The following is a 25937-nucleotide window of genomic DNA, read 5'->3' as shown; positions in this document are numbered from 1 at the left end:
TGTGAATCAGTGGTTCTGTGTTGGTGTTAGCTGCTCTGTTAATGCTAATATTCTCTAGTGAAGTGCTTGGGCCTCGTCACACATGATATGACCATCAGCACTCCTTTGTTGTGAGAGATGGAGGCGTGTCGAGGCCGACAGCATGTCTGTTCGAGGGGTTCCCTGCATGCAGTAACGCATGATGATGCTGCACGCTTCACGCTCGCATGAACACACACACACACACACACAGCAGAGCTTCATTGTCCTTCACATGCGTCTGTCTGAACATCAGCTCTGCTCTGCTCAGTAGCTGTTTACTCGTGGAAACTCAGCTGAGATTCACTGTAAGTCGCTCTGAATGTCTTTACTAGTGTGTTGTTTTGTCCTTTTAATTGATGACCTACTTACTTAGTTAGTTATGATTGAGCAGCAGATGATGTCGGTGACCAGCGCTCATGAGATCTGAATAGAGAACTCTATCTGGAAATGTGATTATGTAGTTCATTAAGTTATTGAAGTTTGCATTGCATTGCACTTATATTAAAGAAGAAGTGATTATTTATTAACAGGGTTCCCATGCTTTTGGAAAAGCTAATTGTGATTTCCAGGGCCTGGAAAAGTTTTTGTAATTTAATTAAATACAATATAAAATTGTGTATAATTTATTGTAACAATATACAGTATGCTTTTTATTTATATAATAATTTTTCTAGTAATGCTCAACTTTGAAATATTTGAGCTAAAAGTGTTCTTTGTGAATGTTTTTTTTTTTTTTTTTGCACAGCAACAATGTTAGGAAGGTTTATGAAACTTAATAGCAGAAATGTAAAAGGAAAAGAAAAAACTTCTTTGAAAATAAGTCTTATATAGTATGGAACAGAAATTAATTTAAAAAATAAATATAGAATATTATATAAAAATATGTAGTAACTTCTTTTTAAATTAGTATTTTATGGTGTGTGTCATTAATTTTTAAAGTCAAACCTGCTTCAGTCTGTCATTAATGGAAATCGAACTAAGCCCCCGTTTGAGAAACCCTATTTTAATCAATTGGTAATCATAAAGAAAATAAAGAAAAACTTGCTGTTTTTCACTGATTAACTTAAAAGAAAAAAAGAGTAAACAAAAAAATGAATCTACATTCATTTAACCTAGATTCCCGTTATGTTTATGTAATCTGTATCAGTAACAATTTGTAAGTAATCTAGCACTATAGGTTGTCAAATTAACATGCATCATGTGCAATCAGGTAAAGACAGTGTTTTTTAAAGTCAAACCTGTTCACTTAAATTAAAGTTATTAGAAATATTGCTGTTTTTTTTTAAACAAAGATGAATCCTATTAATTTATGTTGCATAAACAAGTTTATAGTTATGTTGGGTTTTACTCACTTCAATTCCATATGCTCATAGGTTTTTTGGAAACCTATTAAATGTTAAAACAAATATTAGGATATTACTGAAGTTCATTGCTCAAGGTTTGGAAACAATGCATTAGTTTAGTAGAATCACACAAATGTGCACATGCTTAAAATTCTGTCACATGTCTGATGATGTAAACATTGCCAATTACAGCATCGTTGCTTTAAATGGCTTTTTTATTGACAGTTGTACAAGCTCACGGCCTAAAGGAATATTTGCTGTTGATTTGAAACGGTCAAGTCCATCTTTTGATGTATAATTCAAGCGTGCTAAATTAATAATGCTTAGCATTTGTTATTGGAGCACTGAATCGCTGGCAGGAGGGCAGAACAGTGTTTGGCAGAGATGACAGAGATGAGTTTCACTGCTGCTGCTGCTGCTGCTGGCAAACGCTGAATAAAACTGATGTCAATACAATACGATCCTCTCTCAGGGCCGCTTCATCACCGCCAGCAAATAACTTTCATTTGCAAACATGCATGGATTTTTCATCAACGTTTATAATAAGCATGATAGAAAATGAAAGGAGTGACACATATTGCACATTTTAAATTGATAGTTTTACTCTGAGATTCACTTAAGAAGAAGAGATCATTTATATTTTAACTAGACAAGGAAAGTTTGACAAACACTCACCTGAAAGGGTTTATAAAAGCTCTGTGGAGTGAAAACTTTTCCAATAGCTGTTAAAGTGTTTTGGCTGGTTGCTAGGGTGCCGTTACCAATTTGTTCTGCTTGGTTGCTAAGAAGTTTTAAATGGTTGCTAGGCTACTTCTAAAGTATTCTAATTGGTTGCTAAGGTGTTGCCAGGCAGTTGCTATGGTGGTTGCTAAGGTGTTGCTTAGCAGTTGCAAAAGTGTTCTAAATGGATCCTAGAGTGTTGATAAGTGGTTGCTATTGTGTTCATGGAGGTTTCTAGGTAGTTGCTAGGGTTGTTGCTAAGGTGTTGCCAGGGAGTTGCTAGGGCAGTTGGTATGGTGGAAGTTAAGATGTTGTAAATGGTTGCTAGGCTGTTGCTAAGGTATTCTAAGTGGTTGCTAAGGTGTTGCCAGGCAGTTGCTATGGCGGTTGCTAAGGTGTTGCTTAGCAGTTGCAAAAGTGTTCTAAATGGATCATAGAGTGTTGATAAGTGGTTGCTATTGTGCCCAGGGAGGTTGTAAACGGTTGCTAGGCAGATTATGTAAATAAGCCCTGTGGAGTTTGAAAGTTTTTACTTGCCTTTCTAGATAGTTGCTAAGGTGGTTGCTAGGGTGTTGCTAAACAGTTACTAATATGTTCTGCATGGTTCTAAGAGCCCTGTGGAATTTGAAAACTTGTCTTTCTGGGCCACTGCTAAGGTATTTTATGTTTGTATGACTGCTAAGGTATTTTATGTGGTTGCTAGGCAGTTGATAGGGTTTTAAGGTTTTGCTAAACAGTTACTAATGTGTTCTGGATCGTTGCTAAAGAAGTTTATAACGTGTTTCAAATAGTTGCTAGGCCAGTGCTAAGGTATTCCTAATGCTTCTAGGGAGGTTGCTAAGGAATTGACAGGCAGTTGCTAAGGTGTTGCTAAACAGTTACTAATTTGTTCTAGATAGCTGCTAGGAAGTTGCTAAGTTGTTCTAAATGGTTGCTAGGCCAGTGCTTAGTTATTCTTAGTGGCTGCTAAGCAGTAGCTAGGGTGTTTGCTAAGTTGTTGCCAGACAGTTGCTAGGGCAGTTGCTAAGATGTTGTTAAACAGTTACTTATGTGTTCTAGATAGTTGTTAAGAAGTTGCTACATTGTTGTAAATGGTTGCTAGGTATTCTGAGTGGTTGCTAGGGAGGTTGCTAAGGTGTTGCCAGACAGTGGCTGGGGTGGTTGCTAAGCAGTTGCAAACGTGTTCTAAATGGTTCCTAAAGTGTTGATAAATGGTTGCTATGGTGCTTAGGGAGGTTCTGTAAATATGAGAATTCTGTTCATATTATAATAAGTTTTCAGTGTTATTTTAGTATGACTGAGATACTATTATAGTTTTTATCAGTAGTTTGTATTAGTTTTTATTTTTAAATGAAAATAAATTTTGTGTTGGTTTTTATTTTTTGATTAATTGAGTTAAGCTGGTGAATATCTTTGGTGTGGATGTAATCTGTAACTCAGCAGATCCAGTGCTGGTAAACCCGTCTGTGGGTGGAACTTCTGAGGCTGGGACTAGTTTACATGTAACCTGCAGTAGACTAGTCTCTTTAAATCCAATCGCTTTGGCCCAAACTCCTCAGTGTCTCCGAGAGTGAAGAAGTCTCGGGTTTTACACGACTGCCAAGATGTGTAGCAGATGCCCGCAGAATGCCATGGCAACAACTGGCATGACAAGCATGCAATGGTTTTAAAGGAGCAGTTCACCCCAAAAGACCTTACTCAAAAAGAACTTACTCACTGTTATTACTTCTGTGGGATATTTTACAGGAGTCCAGTATATGGTGTAATTATTCCAGATTTGAAATATAGAATATTCCTAGTAAATTGAAAATTTGTGTCATGTACTACGGAACAGTTTTTTTTTTTAATCTTATATTTAGCCGGAATATTTTTATTTTATCCTTAAATCATAAAAATGGAGCAGAATCTTCACCCAAAACACTGTATGTAGGCCTAAATTTAAGATTTATGTGTCTGAATTGCATATAAAATGTTCACTCATTTGGATTAACATAAACAAACTGTAATGAACTTAATGTGAATCATATTTGTCAGTCATAAATACTGTAGATGAAACAGGTCAGATTTCTGTAATAGTACTAATAAACTCATTGTGTTTTAAATACACAGTAACCATGTCAACATATATTTCAAAATGTGTTTCAAGGAAAAAAAAAAAAAAAAAAAAAAAAAAAAAACTACAGTAGTCAAAAACTAGATTTATAATGATGTAATAATGTTTATTTTTAGTTTTATATTCTAACATGGTAATTTCTTTGTTCTTTGGAATGATTTAAAGTATGTTCTTTGCTGATTTATTTGCTGATGCTGATTTGGTGATATTTTAGCAAATATAGTTTTGGCATTTGATATATATATATTCATAATTTTTTTAGTGAAATAAGTTTGTTTTTTATGCAATTCATATACATAAATCTTTAATTTAGGCCCATGCACTGGCTCTGTTGAGCATTCTGTGTACAAATTGGTTAAAAAAGCCCCATTGCTCTTCACTCTTGAAGTCGACTACTCACTTTGAGTCAGCTTTCACGGCCTGTTTTAAAGTGAATACAGCCTGGCATGATTTCCATGCAAATGAGCGCTGGGAATGAGAGGCGTTATTTAGACGCAGCCCTCATGCTGTCAGGTCCTTCTAACCTTGTTTTAATGCTTTTGTCCTAATTAGCAAGTGTCTGTGACTGCAAACGCCTCCCTCCGGATGTCTCTCCACTTTGAGTGGCAGTTTCGCCGGGCGACGGGGGGAAATTTACCTCTAAAGTGTCCAGAGACAAAAATACAGAGACAAAAGCTCAGGGCTTGAAGGAAGGCGTTTGGATTGGGATCTCTCTTCCTCACCAGCATGATTTGCCAATAGAGCTGGAGGGAAAATATCACATTTAGCATCTGGTTCTTAAGGTGCTGAAGGAACAGACAAGGCTCTCTGAAGGCGTCTCAGAAATGGCCAAACGCTGGGTCTCAGACTGGTGAGGAGGGATTGTTTGTTGCTTTCTGCTTGCTGGGTTTCAGTGGCTGATTCATTGTTTGATATCTGGTCCGCTGAAGATGACTAATCATCAAACTGTTTCATAGCTGTTTTCTTTCTATGGTGTTTGTCTCAGTCATTCTGCTCAGGGTTTGCTTTAAATCTCTAAATCTAAAGTATTAAACTAATGCAATTACCCTCCAGTTTTCATGCAAACTTTGTTTTGCAGACAATTTTAGTATTAGTGATACTACTATTTATGTATGTATGTATTTATTTCCATGCAATCTTTATGTAAACTTTGTTTTGCACTTAATTTTAGTCTTGGAGGGGCTACTACTATTCATTCATTCATTCATTCATTTTTTTAATTTGCTTATATGCAGTATTCATTCAAACTTTGTTTTGCAGATAATTTTAGTCTTGGCAGTGCTACCATTTATTTATTTATTTATACATTCATTCATTCATTTGTTATTTATTTATTTATTTATTTATTTGTTTAGTTCTATTCATTTATCTCTAATAATTTTTTTTGTTATACAGTCTCTTTGTTTTGCAGATAATTTTAAACATACATTTATGTATGTATGTATTTGTTTATTTTCTTATTTGTATTTATTTAGCTTTATTTATTTATTTTTGTTAACCATGCAGTTTTCATTCGAGCTATATTTCGCGGATAATTTTAATGTAGTATTTATTTATTCAGCTAGTTAGCTTGCTGGTTATTGATAGCTGAAGTTCGAAAGAAATTTACGATTTAAAAAGCTCAAACTTTTCATATTGATTTGTTCACCATTCCAAATGTGATGGCCTGCTGTAATATTTGCATACTGAATTCTGATTGGTTTTCTTTCTTGCATCTGTTAGGTGCCATTAAATCAGATTACAGATTACATTCTGATTCTTATTTTTACACCGAATCAAAGACTAAAACCTGAATTTACCACAAACTCAATGGCATTTTACTGCTGCTGCACAAATACTAAAACATCCTTCATGAAAAAACATTTAGTTGTGCAACTCCATTGCAACATTTAATTTTAAAGGGAAATGTGGCTTGGGATAAACAGCAAGCATCATTAACTTCCATCTGAACTTGCCCTTCAATTCACAAATCGCAGATTTTCATGATCTCATCTTGAAACCAATATCAGTTCCTGGTGGACTCTCAGCCCTTTGTGCCACAGTTTACTCAAGTTAGTTAGTTAGTTGTGTTGTGTTAGTTGTGTGTTGTGTTAGTTAGTTAGTTGTGTTCACCATTTTACATTCACTGAAGCTTTGGTTTTGTTGGTCTGCTTTGGCTGAAGGTTTTCAGACAGAATTAGAGCTGCAGAATAATGCCAGAGCGAGGCTTGGAAAAAAATGCACGCTCCAGGCACAGATCCACAGATCATATGTGGAACAATCATTATCCCAATCCATATCAGACGGCTGGAGGTATCGATAGCATTCATGCTTACAAGAGCTGTTGAACAATGTACTTCAATCTAACTCAAAAACAGTATGGATGAATGATTTCTGTTGAACTCGTGTGACTGCAGAAATTCCAGCATTCTTCAGTTTTACCACAGACTTGGGAAAGAGTGGCAATGATATTACAGCAGCCGACCAAAGTATTTCCACACTCACACACAGCGGCACTGACTGGAAACACCGACGCTTTCATATAGAACAGAATAAACGTTTGTTTAGTGAAAGCGGTTGGGTGAAATGAGCGTTTCCCTAGAGTGCATAAAGGAGGCGATCAGATTGCGTGTCAAATCGTCAAATGCAGCGTGTTAAATCTATAAGCGGCTGTTTCTTCAACACTGGGAACTTCTTGTCTTCTTGAGCTTTTAGAAAACAATTTGACAACTAACATGCTCAAAACACAAATGCACATCATCAAAGGAGTTCTGTCATTCAGTTAACCAACAAACAATCTATCTCAGATTGTTCATTTTGATTTTAATCATTAAAATCTTTTATCGTTCACTGCAAAAGAAGACTGTTGCAATAATTTTTTGTTTTTTTCAGAAATCCAAGTTGATTAAACTTAAATTTTAAGGCAACATGAACACTTAGTTTTAAGTTGAAACAACATATTATTATAATGTTGAATTTTAAGTAATTTTAAGTGTATCTATTGCTTTAGTATTTTTACAGTGAGTGCATGTGTTTAATAATGTTTTCACAAGTTTGTTCATAATTTGGTAAATTGATTGGAAATAATGCACAAAAACTCATATTTATCTTAATTTTTCTTTGTTTTTACAAAATGCATCTTATATTTCATCTCAAGATCTTCATTGCCATATTCTCTGTAAACAAGTACACTAACATTTAAAACTTTATTAGTTTTTTTCTTTATAATTTTGCTGGTTTTGATGGAAATTACAGTTGAAATGTAGTAAATATTGTTTGTAAATATTGATATAAATTAATGCAATAATTATAAAGAAAAATTGTATAGTTCAGTCTTTTCTTTCTAGTTTTATACACTATTAAAATGTTGTTGTTGTTTTTTCCGAAGTTTATTGGAGTACGTTTTAAAGGAAATTACTGTTTACTTGCCATTTTTTTGAAACTGAATGCTTGATGTTTTTTTAACTTTATGAATTTTTGAGTGCTAAATGTGAAATTAACTTTTTTTTTTTTTGGTTTATGTTTTTTTTAGGTTGCCATAGTTTTAAAAATGTTTGCATTTTTATTTTTATGGTTGATTTTCATTGTTAAGACAAAGTCTGAGTCTGCAATAAAAAGGAAAATTTATAGCAAATCTAAAAGATGAAGGCATGAAAAAGTTTCCATAAAAGTTTAGATAAGACCTTCATGTAACAAAGAGTTAAAATATGTTAGTCTGAATAAAAATCAACCTCTGTGACATACTGGAAAAGTGCCTGAAGTTGAAGAAACACCCAATTATAAGTTGTGCAATGTGCTGAAAGTTTCAGTGTCACACACATGTTGTAGAAACATGAGTTTGGCCTGTTCAAGATGTGAAGGAAATCCCCTTTTAGTCCATACATTTGAAACCACAGAATATGGTTATAATGTAATTTGTCATTTTGTGCATCAGCTGGTGCTTCCATAGACCTTCATGACGATAATGTAGCTCTATTAGAAGACATTTATGTAGCGCTCGTCACACAGTGATTCGGTCACTGTCTCTCCATGAGATAATTAACTCTGGCAGACATTGACTGGCAGCCGTGGGATCAAATTAAACCGGATTTCTCAGCACTGTCATCATGAGTTCTGCGGAATAGCGTGAACTAAATGTGCCTTTGTGGCCAATTTTAATCGTTTGTTACCCTCATGTCATTTCAAACCTGTATGCTGTTGTTTTTTCTGGAATGCTAAAAAAAAATATTTTTTTGTGAATCTTTCAGTAAGACTTTTCCATTTGTTAACATTAGGTAGCTGCATTGACCACAATGAAAAATACTTCTACATCATTTATTAATCAATGCTCATTTCATCATTTAAGCAAGTAATAGCCTACATTACAAAAATCAAAAGTTGTATCTGTTAATATTATTTTTAGCTACACTATGTAACTTTTGGAGAAGAACTTTGTTTTGTTTGCGCTTCCACTCTGTTCCTGAGTGCAATTTCCCAAAGTGCAACTCATCAAAGTGCATCTGGGTAAAGTATAAACAACATATGGAATACATGCAAATAAATAAATACAAAAAATAACTTACGTCTCTTCCATTAATGCACTTTCTATATTTTTATCAAAAAAGTTGCATGGTGTAGTTTTAATGGACCAGATCTTACATGAACTAATTTCATTTCAATAGAAATCCGATCGCGCAAGTTCATATTGAAATGAATGTATTTAACGCATAATATTTTGCCAAACAACAGTAAAGGTCCTTGCACACTGAGGCCCCGTTTACACTAGTGCGTTTTCGTTTTAAAACAGTGTTTTAGAAAAAAATGGAACCCCGATACCTGCACCACCGTTTTACACTGAAAAATGTGTTTCATAAAAGGAGAAATGTGTCAAATGACAATTAAAACATATTATTTTGTAGGCTGATCGCTCCGTTACAGAAACGATCTCCGTATTACACTACACACCTAGAACTAGAACGCAAGAACGCATGTCACTGGACCATTCATGCAGGTACAGCCATAGATATGAATAGGTAGATTCCCTTCTATATAGATCGCGAATGCGTCTACGTGCTTGGAGTGATCGAATGGGGAATCTACCTATACATCTATGGGTACAACAACGTGCATGATATTATTGCTTACACGGTCATCAAGGATACTCAGAGCGAATGTGGGCAGCCACGCCATCGTTTTCAAAAGTCTCCGTTTTGGTCCGTTTACACTGAAATGCAACACGGAGTTTTCAAACTAAAACAGGGTCTGCAGCGTTTGCAAAAGTCTCTGTTTTCGAGGGTCGAAAACGATGGAGTAGTGTAAACGATAGGCGTAACCGTAGCAAAAGTTATGCGTTTTAAAACGAAAACGCACTAGTGTAAACAGGGACTGAGTCTGAAATTTTCATTTGGATTTTTTTTCATATCCGTCATCCTTTCCTATCAAAATACTACGGATGCTAAAATGCAGAAAATCAAACCTGATCTGATTTATTTATTTATTTATTTTTAATGAAAGACGAAACTTTCAGAGGCAGTGTGAAAACATGATTGACACAAAGTGAGGTTGTATTTATTTTTTAACGTGCTAAAATGTCGGACTCTTGTGAGCTTAACCACGCTTTAACTAACGTTAGAATAGAATAACAAATACTTCTGAGCCTTAAAGATCCTCACTGTCTATGGGAGGGTCAGAGAGCTCTCGGAATGAATCAAAAAATATTAATAATAATTTAATAATAATAAATAATAACTTGTGTTCTGAAGATGAACGGAGATCTTACGGGTTTGGAACGACATGAGTGTGAATAATTAATGACAGAATTTGCATTTTTGGGTTAACTATCCCTTTAACCAATATATCATTTTGTATAGTTACTGTTAACTATGGTACCTTATTGTAAAGTGTTACCAGTCTTTCCACAACATCAGTTCACAGTGATGTTGTTGAGCTGAAAAGGGTTCTTCTTTAGTGTTCCACAGAAACAAAACAAAGTTTTAGTGAATTACTCAGCGTTTGAATCAACTTTACTCAGCCCCGCCCACGCTGTATACGCCCCGCCCCCGCTCTCTGATTGGCTGATTGGGCTGTCCGTCATGATTGGGATCTGCTGTTCTGCCAGAAAGGGAAGAGGGAAAGACTGCGGATAGAGAGAGATGAAAAGAGAGCAGAAACTGAGGCGAAACCCAACAGCGAAGCACAGCAGCTCTCTGACAGTCTGAGACTGAACTCATTCAGCCCGTTTGCTTCTGTGAACTTTAGCACTTTCATCTGACAGCGAGACTTTCATCATGTTGCAGGTGAGAAAAGACACTCTGCATTCCTTCAGGTGCTTTTCAAAGACACTTTTCAGCGCTAAGTATATTGAGTACAGACAGGCGTAGGCAGCTTTGAGGAGCTTTTTCAGCCTACGCAGATTCAGCAGTTTCTGGCGTCTGTGAAAGTAATAAGTCAGTAGGAGCCATTGATTCCATTAGTCAGTCTCTTTACTTCCATGATTTATTGCCAGAAGGTGGAAAGAAAACTTGGAGCGCCTCAGATGTTTGAAAGTTTATCTCGGGACATTTCTATTTTTTCTAATAACTACCAATAGATGTCACTGTTAAGATGTCATATTTCAGTCCACAGCATGCGCGTTGCGTTTGAACTCCAGATTCTGCACGTTTTATAAATGCATTTTACAATTCATTGATTTATTTATCCATGCAGTACACAAATGCATGCTGTGAAAAGATGCAGTTAACAAGTGCATTATATCCCAAAATTATTTTGGGCCAAAGTCATAAAAATAGCTAATAAAATAATCTTTTTGCAAGCATTTTGAACATTTCTGAATGTTCCCTGAGTGTTCAAAACATTTTTTCTTTGTTAAACGAACATTAAGGGAACATTATAAAATTTTACAAACAATATACGAACATGACTTTTTAATGTTCTGAAACAACTAGTAACAAAAAAGAAGAAAGTTTCAGGAAAAACAACAACAACAACAACAACAACAACAACGTTGTATTAAAGATACATAAACTTAAGTGTTATGTTGTAAATAAACCAATATAAATGCATTGGTTGTCACACTTATGCATTACATTTGAACAACTCGTACATGAATGGCACCTTAGTGCTGAAATTGATTTATTTAATAATGCAATATACAAATGCATGCTTTAAAAATGTGCAATTCACAAATATATCCCAAAATTGGTTTTAACCAAATACAATTCAATTCAATTAAAAAAAAAAATATCCAGGGAAAAGCTATTTTAAAGGAAAATGGAACAAGCAGACTTTTTTTGTTGGAAGTGATAAAAAAGTAGAAATGCAGTGGTTGGCAAACATGCATAAAGTTTGAATTTTTTTTCTTTTCTTTTTTTTATAAGTGCATGGCACCTTGATGCTGAACATTGATTTAAATAACAATACAATATAAAAATGCATGCTGTAATGCATGCAATTCATTTAAAATATGCAAAGCATTACATGCATTACATGCATATGATTTGGTTGTCAAGCATTAGTGAACATGCCTGCATAATGTGATAATAATGTGTGAACTTCATACATTGACTAAAATCACCAAAATACCAGTTGATTAATAGACTTTGAGCAAACATGATGAAGGCAGTGAAGAGGAAATTAATTTTAATGCACGTTGGAGTCACTTGTTTTAATACATTTTGGAGCACAAAACTTATGGGACAAACTCTACCAAAGTTCTGCTGCTGGAAGAAGAACAACAGCTTTCATGTATGCGAGTGAGCTATTGAAATATCTCGGTGGTGAGATCAAGAGCTGGACCGAGCTGAACCTTCTGTTATTATTTCTCAGCAGAGAAGGCCTGGTTTTCTCAGGGCAGGGCAGGAATCTGTCAATAATCACTGCAGGGAGGGGTGACTGAATGGGAATATCAGGATCCTCAAAGCACGTCATTTGAAAGCTCTGGATGTTTGGCTCTTTTTCACAACATCATCCAACCAGCATTGATCTGTGATGCAGATGGCACAGTGTCTGGCACAATGTGTGCTTTCATTGATCACAGTGCTAGTTTGGTTTGTGTTAATACAGTTTAAGGGGTTTTTTAAGTAGTTGGATGATGTACTGATCAATGAGATCAAGCCACGTGAGAGACATGACTAATTACTTACAAACAATGTAATGCTTAACATCCAAATATGAAAAAATAATCTCTAAATCAGTATTGTGCCTTGTTTTAGTAGATGCTTTTACTGAAAAATATTACTTTTACTCAAGAAGCAAAATTATTGTCATGTTAATAATTTTGCATATTGTTAGATTTTGCATTAATTTATATAATTTTTTTATATTATTAGTACATTGTTTTCTATTGTGTCAAGCATACATTTATTTTATTTTATATTAATATCAAATTGAAATATTTTTTTAAGCATACATTTGTATTTAATTTTTTATATCTTGAGAATTTTATTGTCTTATTGTCTTTAGTATACATTCTTATTTTATAAGGTGTTAAGCATATTTTTTTATTAAGCATAATTATCTTTTTTGTATTTTTTGCAAATATTTTTTATTGTTAAGCGTACATTTTATTTTATTCTTCATTTCATATCATTTGCAAATTTTTATTATGTTAAGCGTAATTTCAATTTTAAATTTTTATATAATCAGCAAATAGTTTTTAAAATGTTAAATATATATTATTTTATATTATTATTTTATTTTTATATCATTAGCACATTTTATTAAGTACTTTTTTTGTATCTTTAAAAGACTTTTATTGTATAAAATAAATTTTTATATCATTAGCAAATTGTTTTTAATGTGATTAAATGTATTAAGCAAACATTTTTACTTTATTGAATTTTTATTTTTATATTATTAGCAAATAGTTTTTTATATTACGCATGCATTTTTATTTTTGTATTTTATTTTTTATATCAAGCAAATAGTTTTTTATTGTTACATTTTTATTTAATTTTTTATTTTATTAGCAAGTAGTTTTAATGTGTGAAGCAAACATTTTAAATTTAATATTATATTTATATTATTAAAAATGTTTGTGTTAGCAATAGCTTTATTGTACTTTAATATCTTCAGCAAATTGTTTATTTTTAGTATTTTAAGCATACATTTGTTTTGTTTAATTTTAATTCAATTGTATTTGATGTACCTAGACTTTATACTATTTTGCATTCATGAAAGGTTTTGGATTGCCTCAAGGCCACACATGCAACTAAAGCTGAGCTAAATGCAGAGTTAACTAGATTGTTTATTCATATGTCTCTGTCGACAGACGTTGAATCCAATGTAATGCAGTGTTGTAAGATGGAGTGTGTTCAGTGGTGCTCAGAGCTGGCGTCTGCCTGCAGGTTTGCAGTGTTTAACTGGAGGTCAGTGTGCCGTTGTGTGAGAGTCATTCGGTCCCGAGGCCACATCTGACATGAGCTGCTCTTGGACAGCTGCTTGGAAAAACTGACCTGCTCGGTCAAAAATAATTTTCCATGAGAGCAGAGAGATGCTGCAAGCCTGTGGAACCACTGAGACGAGTGAGATCGCAGATCAGCCCAATCACGAAATGCATTCTATTCATGATGCATATTTAATAACTGTCTCTGATGGGAGTGGGACCAATCTCATTCATAGATCAGATTTTCACTCCAAGATCAAATGAAAGAAATAAGCAAATATATTTTGCATGAAGAAAATTAATATTTTGAGAACCGTTAAGATGCATTTTGCATTGCAACATTATTTTTTATTTTTTTTTTTATTTTCTTTATATTTGTGTTATTAATTAAAATTTATAAAGTTAATGAGAATTTAATGTATATATATATACAGTATATACGGAAAAGTACACCCCCTTCAATTTTTACTCTTTGTTATATTGCAGCCATTTGCTAAAATCATTTAAGTTCATTGTTTTCCTCATTAATGTACACACAGCCCCCCATATTGACAGAAAAACACTGAATTGTTGACATTTTTGCAGATTTATTAAAAAAGAAAAACTTGAAATATCATATGGTCCTAAGTATTCAGACCCTTTGCTGTGACACTCATATATTTAACTCAGGTGCTGTCCATTTCTTCTGATCATCCTTGAGATGGTTATACACCTTCATCTGAGTCCAGCTGTGTTTGATTATACTGATTGGACTTGATTAGGAAAGCCACACACCTGTCTCTATAAGACCTTACAGCTCACAGTGCATGTCAGAGCAAATGAGAATCATGAGGTCAAAGGAACTGCCTGAAGAGCTCAGAGACAGAATTGTGGCAAGTCACAGATCTGGCCAAGGTTACAAAAAAATTCTGCTGCACTTAAGGTTCCTAAGAGCACAGTGGCCTCCATAATCCTTAAATGGAAGACATTTGGGATGCCCAGAACCCTTCCTAAAGCTGGCCGTCCGCCAAACTGAGCTATCGGGGAGAAGAGCCTTGGTGGAGAGTAAAGGAACCTAAAGATCCTGTGGCTGAGCTCCAGAGATGCACTCGGGAGATGGGAGAAAGTTGTAGAAAGTCAACCATCACTGCACCCCTCCACCAGTCGGGGCTTTATGGCAGAGTGGCCCGACGGAAGCCTCTCCTCGGTGCAAGACACATGAAAAAACACCTGAGGGACTCCAAGATGGTGAGAAATAAGATTTCTCTGGTCTGATGAGACCAAGATAGAATTTTTTGGCCTTAATTCTAAGCGGCATGTGTGGAGAAAACCAGGCACTGCTCATCACCTGTCCAATACAGTCCCAACAGTGAAGCATGTTGGTGGCAGCATCATGCTGTGGGGTGTTTTTCAGCTGCAGGGACAGGACCACTGGTTGCAATCGAGGGGTTGCGGCAAGTACAGGACCCTGGACGAAAACTTCTCCAGAGTGCTCAGGGACCGTCAGACTGGGCCGAAGGTTCACCTCCCCAACAAGACAATGTAAGCACACAGCTAAAATAACGAAGGAGTGGCTTCACAACACCTCCGTGACTATTCTTGAATGGCCCAGCCAGAGCCCTGACTTAAACCCAATTGAGCATCTCTGGAGAGACCTGAAATGGCTGTCCACCAACGTTTACCATCCAACCTGACAGAACTGGAGAGGGATCTGCAAGGATGAATGGCAGAGGATCCCCCAATCCAGGTGTTAAAACTTGTTGCATCTTTCCCAAAAAAGACTCCTGGCTGTATTAGATCAAAAGGGTGCTTCTACTAAATACTGAGCAAATGGTCTGAATACTTAGGACCATGTGATATTTTCAGTTTTCTCTTTTTAATAAATCTGCAAAAATGTCAACAATTCTGTGTTTTTTCTGTCAATATGGGGTGCTGTGTGTACATTAATGAGGAAAAAAAATGAACTTAAATGATTTTAGCAAATGGCTGCAATATAACAAAGAGTGAAAAATCCAAGGGGGTCTGAATACTTTCCGTACCCACTGTATATACATATATGAAATATCTGCATTACAGTAATGAAATTTTACTGAAAATACCTGAATGCAAAAATGTCATTTTTTAAAAAACAATACAAAATGTAAAAACTACAAAAAACTACTTTTAGTTTTAAAACAAAATATATACAGCTAAAATTGTATAATAATAATAATAATACAATTTTAATATAAAAAACTATATATACTGTATATTAGTGCTGTCAACCGATTAATCACATCCAAAATAAAAGTTTGTTTACATTATGTATGTGTTTATTTATTATTATAAATACACACTCATACAGTATATATTTACATGTATATATTTATATAATTTATAGTAGATATAAATATATTTAATATAAAAATACAACATACTTTTCTTAAATATACACATACATGTGTGTGTATTTAAACATAAGTATTCACAGTGCACACACATTATGGAAACAAAAACTTTTAGATGTGATTAATCATAATTAATTGACAGCACTAGTGTGTATATATTTCATATTAGTAAGGAATATATTTTATATTATAAATATTCATTTATTTAAAAATATACATTCTTGTAATGATTATTTTAGATTAATTGTAATATTAAAAAACAATAAAAATATTAATATAATTATTTATATACAATTGTACAATCTGGGCCGCATTAATGCACGGTTTACCTGGGCTTAAGCCCAGGGCCCCGGGCTGGGGGAGGGCCCCGATGTACGGAAAATATTGTAATCGGATTTTATAATTCGTTGGCTGTCCCTTTAAAATTACGCTTTATCGCTTTGCTTTGAATGCACGTGCGGGCGTTGCAAGTCCTGCTCGAGAAGTGTCAGTCAAACCCTCTCACTCAAGAACCCTGCAATCATCATCCACAGTCACAGTGGGGATTATTTAATTGTCTGAAATCCAATAAAATTCATCATTGTCTGAAAGCATTCAGTTATTGGCCTGTATCGAACCCATGTGGCATACTTATTCTTTATAAGATAATTGCCGCCTATTCTAATGATGACAATAACTAATCTAATAGCTAATCTAATGTGACAGCAATGTCTCGTAAATATGAGAGTGGTTCGCAAAAAAAAAAAAAAAAAAAAAAAAAAAACAGCACAAGATAAAGTAGAACGTCAGAACAGTTTGTTTAAAAAAATTCCGAAAACTAACATCATATTTTAACGCAGGCCCAGGGAAAGATGAAGATGCAGATAGTGGTGAAGGGGAAAGGGAAAGGGAATCACCGCCATTTACAGGTGATACTAGCAGGCTGGCAGCAGTAGCTAGATATGATGATTAACTCCTTTTAAACTTAACAACTTAGTTGAGCTCTCCCATAGTTAGTTAGCCACCACACTAGAGCTGTGTATTATAATAATTTTTATGTATTGCAATGTTGATGCGCACGATTCTGCATACATGTATTTAAATAGGCCTTATCATACTAACATAATGATTTAAATAAAGCACTCTTGTTACTATTAAAGTTGCGTATGCCTTTCAGAAGCAAACACTTAATTGCACTTGATGTTCGTATCACTTCTTTAAAGCAAGATTTGGGCACATTTAGTTTTTTACTAAAAAAAAAATAATAAAAAAAAAAATGCATGAATGAGAAAATCGTGTAGGACGTGCTTGATGTTAAAACTACTTTTTAATCGCAAGAGTAAGTCATGAAAAAGATCTCTGTACTCGTGTTGACTGACACACCCTGACTAAAACCCTCACAGACATCATGCAATACTGAATTAAACTGAGAACGATTCCATGACAAATGCATTTTTAACAGTCACTTGTTGCCACCTGGTGGGGTAACGTGTAATAGATACAAACGGCCTAATAGTAAAAGGGGTGGAACCATAACTTTTAACGATTAATTATGCAGTTCCAATGGATGAAGGCAGGGCTCAACTCCGGTCGGGCCAGTGATTCAAATTTTTACTTGCCCCACCAAACAAAAAATTGGCCCCACAACAAAAAATTAATAAAAGTAAAAGACAAGAAAATAGGCCTATAAAATAAGCATAGATATTGTTTTCATTGTCTTTGTTTCATTTAACCTCAATAATAGGTTAATGACAGCAAGCTACTAGATTAACTTATATTTTAAATATTGTTAGACAAATAAACAGTAAGTAAAAAAAATAGTTACAAATAATCAAATTACGAGTAATAGCACAAATAAATACAACTTAACTCAAACATATAAATGAAAATAAATGTGTTTTTCAAGTTTTTCATGTAGGTTTAAATAAAGAGATTTTCAGGTACAGAAGTTGTAATCTAATGTATAACTATAGAATAGATTAAACTTTATTGAAAAATTATCAGTCCAGAGCAATTACAGATGCATAAAAATGTTTTTAATGTTGAAAATGTAAAACGTTAAATACTGTGGAATTACACTTTAAACCTGAAATTAAACCCGCCAGTAGGTGGCAGCGAATCACTGTTAATGAGCAAATCATTGAGATTCAACCGATTCATTCAAGCGGCTGATTCACTCAGGAAGTGTTGCTCAGAGACGCAAAACAATTCTGTGGACTTTGGAACCCTTTTCGTTGGCGAAATACAGCGAAACAGACGATTTGGTGTCTAAAATGTAAGTCACTTGATATTAAGTTCTTGTTTATTAAACACTGAATAAAATCATCACATTTGTAATCATGCTAATATTTGGAGAAAAACGGCACTCTTTGTGAAATATTGGTTAACATAGATATTCAATTATTAATTATATGAAATATACATGGGCATATTTGAATTCTGAGGCATTAAGACTAAATCACGTGCACAAGTCTAACCTACTAGACTACGTCACGTAGTGCATGCGTGCACAGAATGGGTGTGTTTTTGTTTGTTTTTTGTAAAGTGAGATGCATACTCGATAATATCAGATAGTTAAATCAACAATTACGATATCATAGACTACATATAACGCACACCCTACAGCACTGGCACGATCGGGCAAGTGACCTTTCCGTCTACTGTCCCGAGCGTCATTCACACTAGCCTCGGGCAATCGGGCAGTCCTTATTGTCGAGCCCTGGAAGGGCCCCTCGAGAGGTAAAGCCCAGGGGCCCCTTATAGTCTTAATGCGGCCCTGTGTATAATGGTTATATTCATTAATATTTATAATTTAATATTAATATGTATTTATTTACTTACTTGCCTACCAATATTTGCAATATCCTTTGAATACATTTTTGGATCTTGACTGCAGTCACAGAGAGGAAAAACCCAATGCGGCCACGTGTCCAAACAAACTTTGATATTTTGATACAAATCCATCTGTCACTTGGTATTAAGGCTATAAAACAATATTTGTCCCAGTGTTTGCTCCTGCTAATGTTAAGACACACCGCTGTGTGCGAGTCCTCTCTTCAGTCATCATGATGATAATTTTCATATTGTCAGGCTTTCAGTTCATGGTAACATGAATTAATTTCAAAGACATTTAGGGCTTTTTATAGGCTATCCGTGTAACATGTGGGTCGTGAAGCAAAGCCAATCGAGCGGACAGCAGTGGAGCTCTGTATAATTACACACGGGTCACCAGCTCAATCTGCTTTAATCGCTGATTAATGAACGCGTTTGTTTGCTCTCTTCTCTCAGTCTTTCGCACATGTATCGATTTACAGATGAAGTCATCGTATAAATATTTATTCCGCTGCGAAAGTCACTCCCGAGCTGTTTGGGGTGTTATTCCCTAGTGAGGGCACTCGGATGAAGGGCGCATTGTGAGCGGCAGACAGACAGTGACCCGCTGCGCTTCTCTCGTTTCTCTGGGTGGAGCCGCTTTTCCTGGAATTATCGGGCAGCTTTTCCTGTTCTGCTAACTTTACTTACAGTCTCTCTCTCTCTCTCTCTCTCTCTCTCTCTCTCTCTCTCTCTCTCTCTCTCTCTGTGTGTTTATTAGTCATGTCCGATTCGCCAAATGAATCGTTCTTTTGAGTCGAATCTTTTCAAGAGCCATTTCGCAAAACTGCTCTAGCCTAAATGATTCGTTTGATTCGTCAACCCTCTAATCCTAGCATTACATATGTAGAAGGAATCTTCAATTAATCAAGTAATTGATCAGTTAATCTTAAATCAGTTAATCTTCTAGTGTGTGTGAATACTTATATATTATATATTATATAGCATTGTTGTGTTATCTAAAAAAAAATATAAAAAATGTAAAGAATTTGAGTAAAATGAATTTAGTAAAATTATTTTTTGACGTTTTATACTCGAGTAGCCTATTATTAAATATGGATCATAAGTAGGCCTACATATATATATTAATATTTAATTATATAAGTAATATTTGTATCTGTTTTTAATCTGTATTTTATGTAAATATTTTCAAAATATATACTGTATGTGTGTGTGTGTTTATATATACATAGCCTAATAAATAAACAGTACACATACATACAGTATGTTATCATTTTATTTTGGATGCGATTAATCACGATTGATTAAACACTAATATAGGCCTATATAATATAATTAATATTATATTAACTTATGTAATATTATGTCTTATGTAATTTAACAATATTAAATTACTGTAATATTAAATTATAATTTCTAAATAAAATATGAAGGTAATTAATATTTTTGCAATAATTTAAATATAATATAATGTTTTTTATGAATTACTGGAATCTATAAAAAATTGCAATAATAATAATAATAATAATAATAATAATAATAATAATTCATAAATATAAACTAAACCTAAAAGCATGAAAAAGTATTTACTTGAAATAATCTAAACAACTGAAATACAATAAAATATAAGAACTGAAATTATAATGTTTAAATTGCTAATCTTAAATAATTCTTAATCTATTTAAGATTTTTTTCCCAGATCATTTTCGTCTAGTTTAAGTTGAAGTTTGAAGTACTGAAATAACAAAAAAAAAAAAAAAAAAAAAAAAAAAAAAAAAAATCTAAAACTTAAAAAAATTAAAAAATGACAAAAACAACAAAAACTCTGACAAAACAACAAAAAAACACTAAAACATTAACTAAACTTGAAACCGAAAAAACTAATTCTAAATATTAACAAAAACCATAATAGTAAATCAATGTAAAAACATATTAATCAAAACGTCGATGTCAAGTTGCGCGATGACGCAAAAGAATCACTGACTTTCTAGTTCGTTGAAACGAGCCGTTCGAAAGAACCGATTCGCGGAAATGGGTCGGACTGTAGTGTGTCTGCGTGTGTGTGTGTGAGAGAGAGAGTGAGGGCAGTGCTCCTCTCCGGTCGTGACTTTGGATTATCGTGTTATGGGTGACTGCACCATCTGCGATACTTGCCCTGGCACAAGGGCTTTTTTTTCCGCGAAAAACAAGCTTTCTGAGATCTGTACAGAAGTTCTGGAAATGGCTGTGAAGCGTGAAGCGACGCGAAATCCATCGGTGGGTCAAAAGAGCTGCGGAGCCTACTGTAATATCTGTGTGTGTGTGTGTGTGTGACAGCATTTACTGTACGATAGTCTGTCTGCGCGTGTTTTTACTTTCAAACGCTGATTGAGAATCAAATGTGTTGCGTTGCTCTCAAAGGCTTTGGAAAACCGATGCTTTAAACGAGTTTAAAGTTACTTCTTGTAGAAATGTGAGATCTGGGCACGTTTGTTCTGTTAAACTGCGAAGTCAGTGAATGTTTAGTCATTTTTTGCATTTTTGGGGATTTTAAGTTAAACATTAATTCAGTCTGAAGCTTCAGATTTCATACTTTAACCCGTTCAGATCCAGTTTCCATTTCAGTGATCCTCACACCATTCATCACAACTTTTGATTTATTATCTTTAATTGGATGCATTTAGAGTAGAAATGTAGTAATGCCTATCATCACAACTTTTGATTTATTATCTTTACTTGGATGCATTTATCAAGGATGCATTTAGAGTATTAATTTATTTTTTATTATATATTTGTGGTGTTTTTTATAATATGAGATATTTATGTAATTTTTTTTTTTTTTTTTTGGTGGGTGTGTGGTTTTGGTGTTTTTTTTGGTGTGGGTTAATAATAGGACAAATAATGATAGACCAACATATGTGTATTGCTAAACTACTGTATTAATATAGCCTATAAATACTTTATTTGAGCTTCCTTATTGTGATGTAAGATTAAACAATTAATTAAAGAGGCTCAGATATAAGTGATTGGTCTATATATAATTACAATGCTGCCGTTATTTATTATATTGTATTGTTAAGTTTTCTTGACTTTAATATTATATTAAAACGTGAAAAGTGTGAAATCACAGTCATATTTTTGTTAGCGTAATTCGAGTTTAATGAGAGCAGATAATGATAAACCCACATATTTATAGCTAAACTAATATTAAATTAAATAAATACTTTATTTGAGCTCAAATATAGTTGTTAGTTCGGTGTTATCATTTCAATTTTTCCATTTGTATTGTTTATTATACTGTATTATTGAGTTTTCTTGAGTTTATTATAATCTTAAAATGTAAAAAAAAAAGACATTTGTGTGTAATGTGAGTGGAATTTAGGTTAAATGAGGGCAGATTATGATAAACCCACATATTATTATTAAATTGTTATTAATATAGTTTTTTGTGTGTAATGTGAGTGGAATTTTATTTGAGCTTATATGATTGTTGATATTATTATTATTTAATTTTTTTTGTGTTTCCATATTGTGGCTAAGATTCATCAAAAAATCTCAACTATTGTTGTATTTTTTTGATTATCATTATTTCAAAATATGAAAAATTAGATTTTTGTGTAATCAGAGCATAATCTGGGTTCAAGGAGGGCAAATAATAATAAAAACAACATATGTGTATCGCTTAATTATTTTTATTGCTTTGTATGGTTATTTTATTGTGTTGGATATTATTTTTTTTTAAAGGTTATTTATTTATTTTTTTTGAAGGTCACATTTTTACAGATATTGTATTAACGTCAAACAATTGGTCTTTTGTTTCCTGATGGCTTTGAGAAACAGTTGCTCAGTCGATGTGCCAACAGTAATTATTGCATCTTCACACAGCTTCACTGGCCATTGTGGGGTAATGAGCTTTAGCTTCTTTTCACACATAATGAGTGGATGATGAGAACTCACCCAATTTATGGTGATGGCCAATAGTGCGCCTGCTTACATCTGCGCTGATGGAGCTGTCAGAAACAAAGCCTTAGTGTACTAGCAGCAGATCGGGCCGAAGCTTTCCACTTGACTGAGCCGTCAAGCCCTTCTCTGAGGAGATCATATTGCTGAAACTGGCTGCAATGTTTCAGTGTTAAAACTTTTATAGTTATAATTTTTTACATTGTAAAAGTTTTAAATAATGAAAATGGGTGGTGCTTTTAGGATATATGCAAATATTGTTGTTTGACATTGCCGCTTTCCCATTATTATTATTTTTGGCTAATTTTGTGCTCTTTTTAATAGTTCAAGAAGTTCTCAGCAGTGCTGGGTAGTAAACAATTACAAGTAATCTGGAATATGTAATCAGATTTAAAAAATGTAGTACTTGTAGTTGCAATTAGATTATATTACTATTAAAAATGCTTATGATAAGATTACAGTTACAGTTAATCTGAAAGGATGTTAAGATATATTTAATACTTCAGGTGTTGCAGCCATGCAAGCTTCATGTAAAATACACAAAAATAGTTTTTCCCCTTTTTTGAGCTGTCACCATTAGCATATAATGCAACAAGAAGTCAACAGATTAATAGACCTAGCAATCTCTGAATAAAAATAACATGATGAAGTAATTTACAAAGTCTATAATTTGCCTCAAATTCTCAAGTGAATACTATAATTTTGACCCCCCTCAGCAAAATAGTGGATCACTGGGTAAATATATACCCATGGCATCTGATAATTTGGTTTTCATTATTATTTATGTTTACAAAATCAAACGTTTTAGCCAGGGATGTTTCTGAAATTTCGTTGACTTGACACAGAATGGCCCGATGTATAAGTCACTCAAATCACGCCAAATTAAAGCACAGTTTGAGACACGGTTGAGATCTTTTACTCTGGAGAAACATTGGAAAAGCAGGAGAAATGTTTTTTAGGAGAAACGACTAGAAGATAAAAAGGTCTCACTTTTGGTTTTTCTTTCCTGCAGCTTATGATTATGAAATATAAATGAGTCATGAAAGCATTGAGTGGTTGCTGAGGCCATATACACCCCCGTTCAAAAGTTTGAGGTCGGTAGTGTTTTTGCTCACCAAACCTGCGTTTATGATCCAAAATGCGGTAATAATGTGAACTATTATTACAGCTTAAAATATCTGTTTTCTATCTCAGTATCTGTTAAAATGAAATGTATTCCTGTGATGTGCAGCTGTATTTTCAGCATCATTACTGCAGTCTTCAGTGTCACATGATCTTCAGAAATCATTCTAATATGCTGATTTGCTGCTCAAGAAACATTTCTGATTATTATCAGTGTTGAAAACAGTTGTGCTGATGAATATGTTTGTGGAAACTGATGCATTTTATTTTTCAGGATTCACTGATGAATTGAAAGTTCAAAATAACAGCATTTATTTGAAATCGAAATCTTTTGTGACATTATAAATGTTTTACTGTCACTTTTGATCAATTTAATGCGTCCTTACCTAATAAGAGGATATAAAAGGTTTTGTGTTTTTTATACCACAGAACAACAGAGACAGTGAAGGGTCTGGAAAATGACTTGGTACCTTGCTTACTGATCACAGTGAATAGGAAAAACAGAGTTGCAGGAGTTTGTGATAATTTTGTTAACATTTGAACGGTAATGTAACACAGCAGAGGTTGTGTTTCGCTTGTTTGCAGATGGCTGAATGCCTTCCTTGGGTCAATTTTTTGAAATTGAGATTTATACATCATTTGAATAAGCTTTCATTGATGTATGGTTTGTTAGGAGGACAATATTTGGCCGAGATACAACTATTTGAAAATCTGGAATCTGAGGGTGCAAAAAAATCGAAATATTTAGAAAATCATCTTTAAAGTTGTCCAAATGAAGTTCTTAGCAATGCATATTACTAATCAAAAATTAAGTTTCATGGTAGGAAATTTACAAAATATCTTCATGGAACATGATCTTTACTTAATAACCTGATGGTTTTGGTATTCCATGAATATATTTAGTAAATTTCCTACCGTAAATATATCAAAACTTAATTTTTGATTAGTAATATGCATTACTAAGAACTTCATTTGGACAACTTTAAAGATGATTTTCTAAATATTTAACTTTTTCTGCACCCTCAGTTTCCAGATTTTCAAATAATCTTGGCCAAATATTGTCCTGTCCTAACAAACCACACATCAATGGAAAGCTTATTTATTCAGATGAGTATGATTTAAAAAAATGACCCTTATGACTTGTTTTGTGGTCCGTGGTCAGAAATGTGGGGTGACAGTTAAGGGGGTTAAGTAAACTGAGCAAACAACTAAAATAATTTTTTAAATCTAGTACCTTGTATTAATTTCATTAATATTTGAGCGGTAATGTAACAGCGGAAGTTGTCTTTTGCTTGTTCACAGACGGCTAAGCGGCTTCCCTGGGTTTCGCTGACGTCCCCATCGCTTCACTGAAGATGGACACACTGGAGTCGGAGTTAACTTGCCCAATCTGTCTGGAGCTTTTCGAGGATCCTCTACTGCTGCCCTGCGCCCACAGCCTGTGCTTCAACTGTGCCCATCGCATTCTGGTGTCCCACTGTCCCTCGTTCGACGAGTCCAGCAAACCCTACTCTGCCTTCCAGTGTCCCACCTGCCGGTATGTCATCACCCTCGACCAGCAGGGTCTAGACGGCCTCAAGCGTAACGTCACTTTACAGAACATCATCGACCGCTTCCAGAAGGCGTCTCTGAGCGGGCCGAACTCTCCGAGTGAGACGCGCCGCTGCAGCCGCGATCCGTTCCCCTCGGTGGCGGTGGATGACGGCAGGGTCATGAGTTCGCCGTGCGAAGCCGTCCAGTGCCAGTTCTGCGAGCAGGATCCGCCACAGGAGGCGGTCAAGACCTGCGTCACCTGCGAGGTTTCGTACTGTCAGGAATGCCTGCGCGCCACTCACCCCAACAAGAAGCCCTTCACGGGACACCGACTCACCGAACCTGTGCCGGACTCGCGCCTCAGAGGACTGGCCTGTCCTGAGCACGGAGAGGAAAAGGTCAACATGTACTGCGTGACGGACGAGCAGCTGATTTGCTCGCTGTGCAAACTGGTCGGGCATCACCGTGAACACCAGGTGGCAGCACTGGGAGAGCGATTCGACAAGCTGAAGGTGAGAGGACGGATTACAATATTGGGCTTGTAGACATGCAGTGGTTTTGTAGTTATTAATTTATTTTTTTGAAAAAAAAAAAATGCAATTGTGATTTAAAATGCAATATAATACTTA

General features: G+C 34.5%; 1 protein-coding gene across 4 annotated transcripts in view; it reads left to right on the top strand.

The window, feature by feature from the left end:
- Nucleotides 1–236: 236 nt before the first annotated feature.
- The window catches only part of mid1 (midline 1), a 48085-nt gene continuing 22384 nt past the window's right edge, over nt 237–25937 (top strand). The window contains exons 1-2 of one of the 4 annotated variants that reach the window (XM_042731916.1): nt 237–326; nt 25078–25820. In XM_042731916.1, the coding sequence (XP_042587850.1) occupies nt 25131–25820 (690 nt within the window). In that variant the 5' untranslated portion in view covers nt 237–326; nt 25078–25130. Of the gene's footprint in view, nt 327–4880; nt 5048–10114; nt 10452–20757; nt 20971–25077; nt 25821–25937 lie in introns of those variants that run through there. The other 3 variants (XM_042731917.1, XM_042731914.1, XM_042731915.1) reach the window with 3 other exon arrangements.

The sequence above is a fragment of the Cyprinus carpio genome, chromosome B9 (assembly GCF_018340385.1).
Source record: "Cyprinus carpio isolate SPL01 chromosome B9, ASM1834038v1, whole genome shotgun sequence".
NCBI lineage: Eukaryota > Metazoa > Chordata > Actinopteri > Cypriniformes > Cyprinidae > Cyprinus > Cyprinus carpio.
The sequence above is the reverse complement of the archived record's forward strand: the minus strand, read 5'-3'. Positions and strand labels throughout refer to the sequence as shown.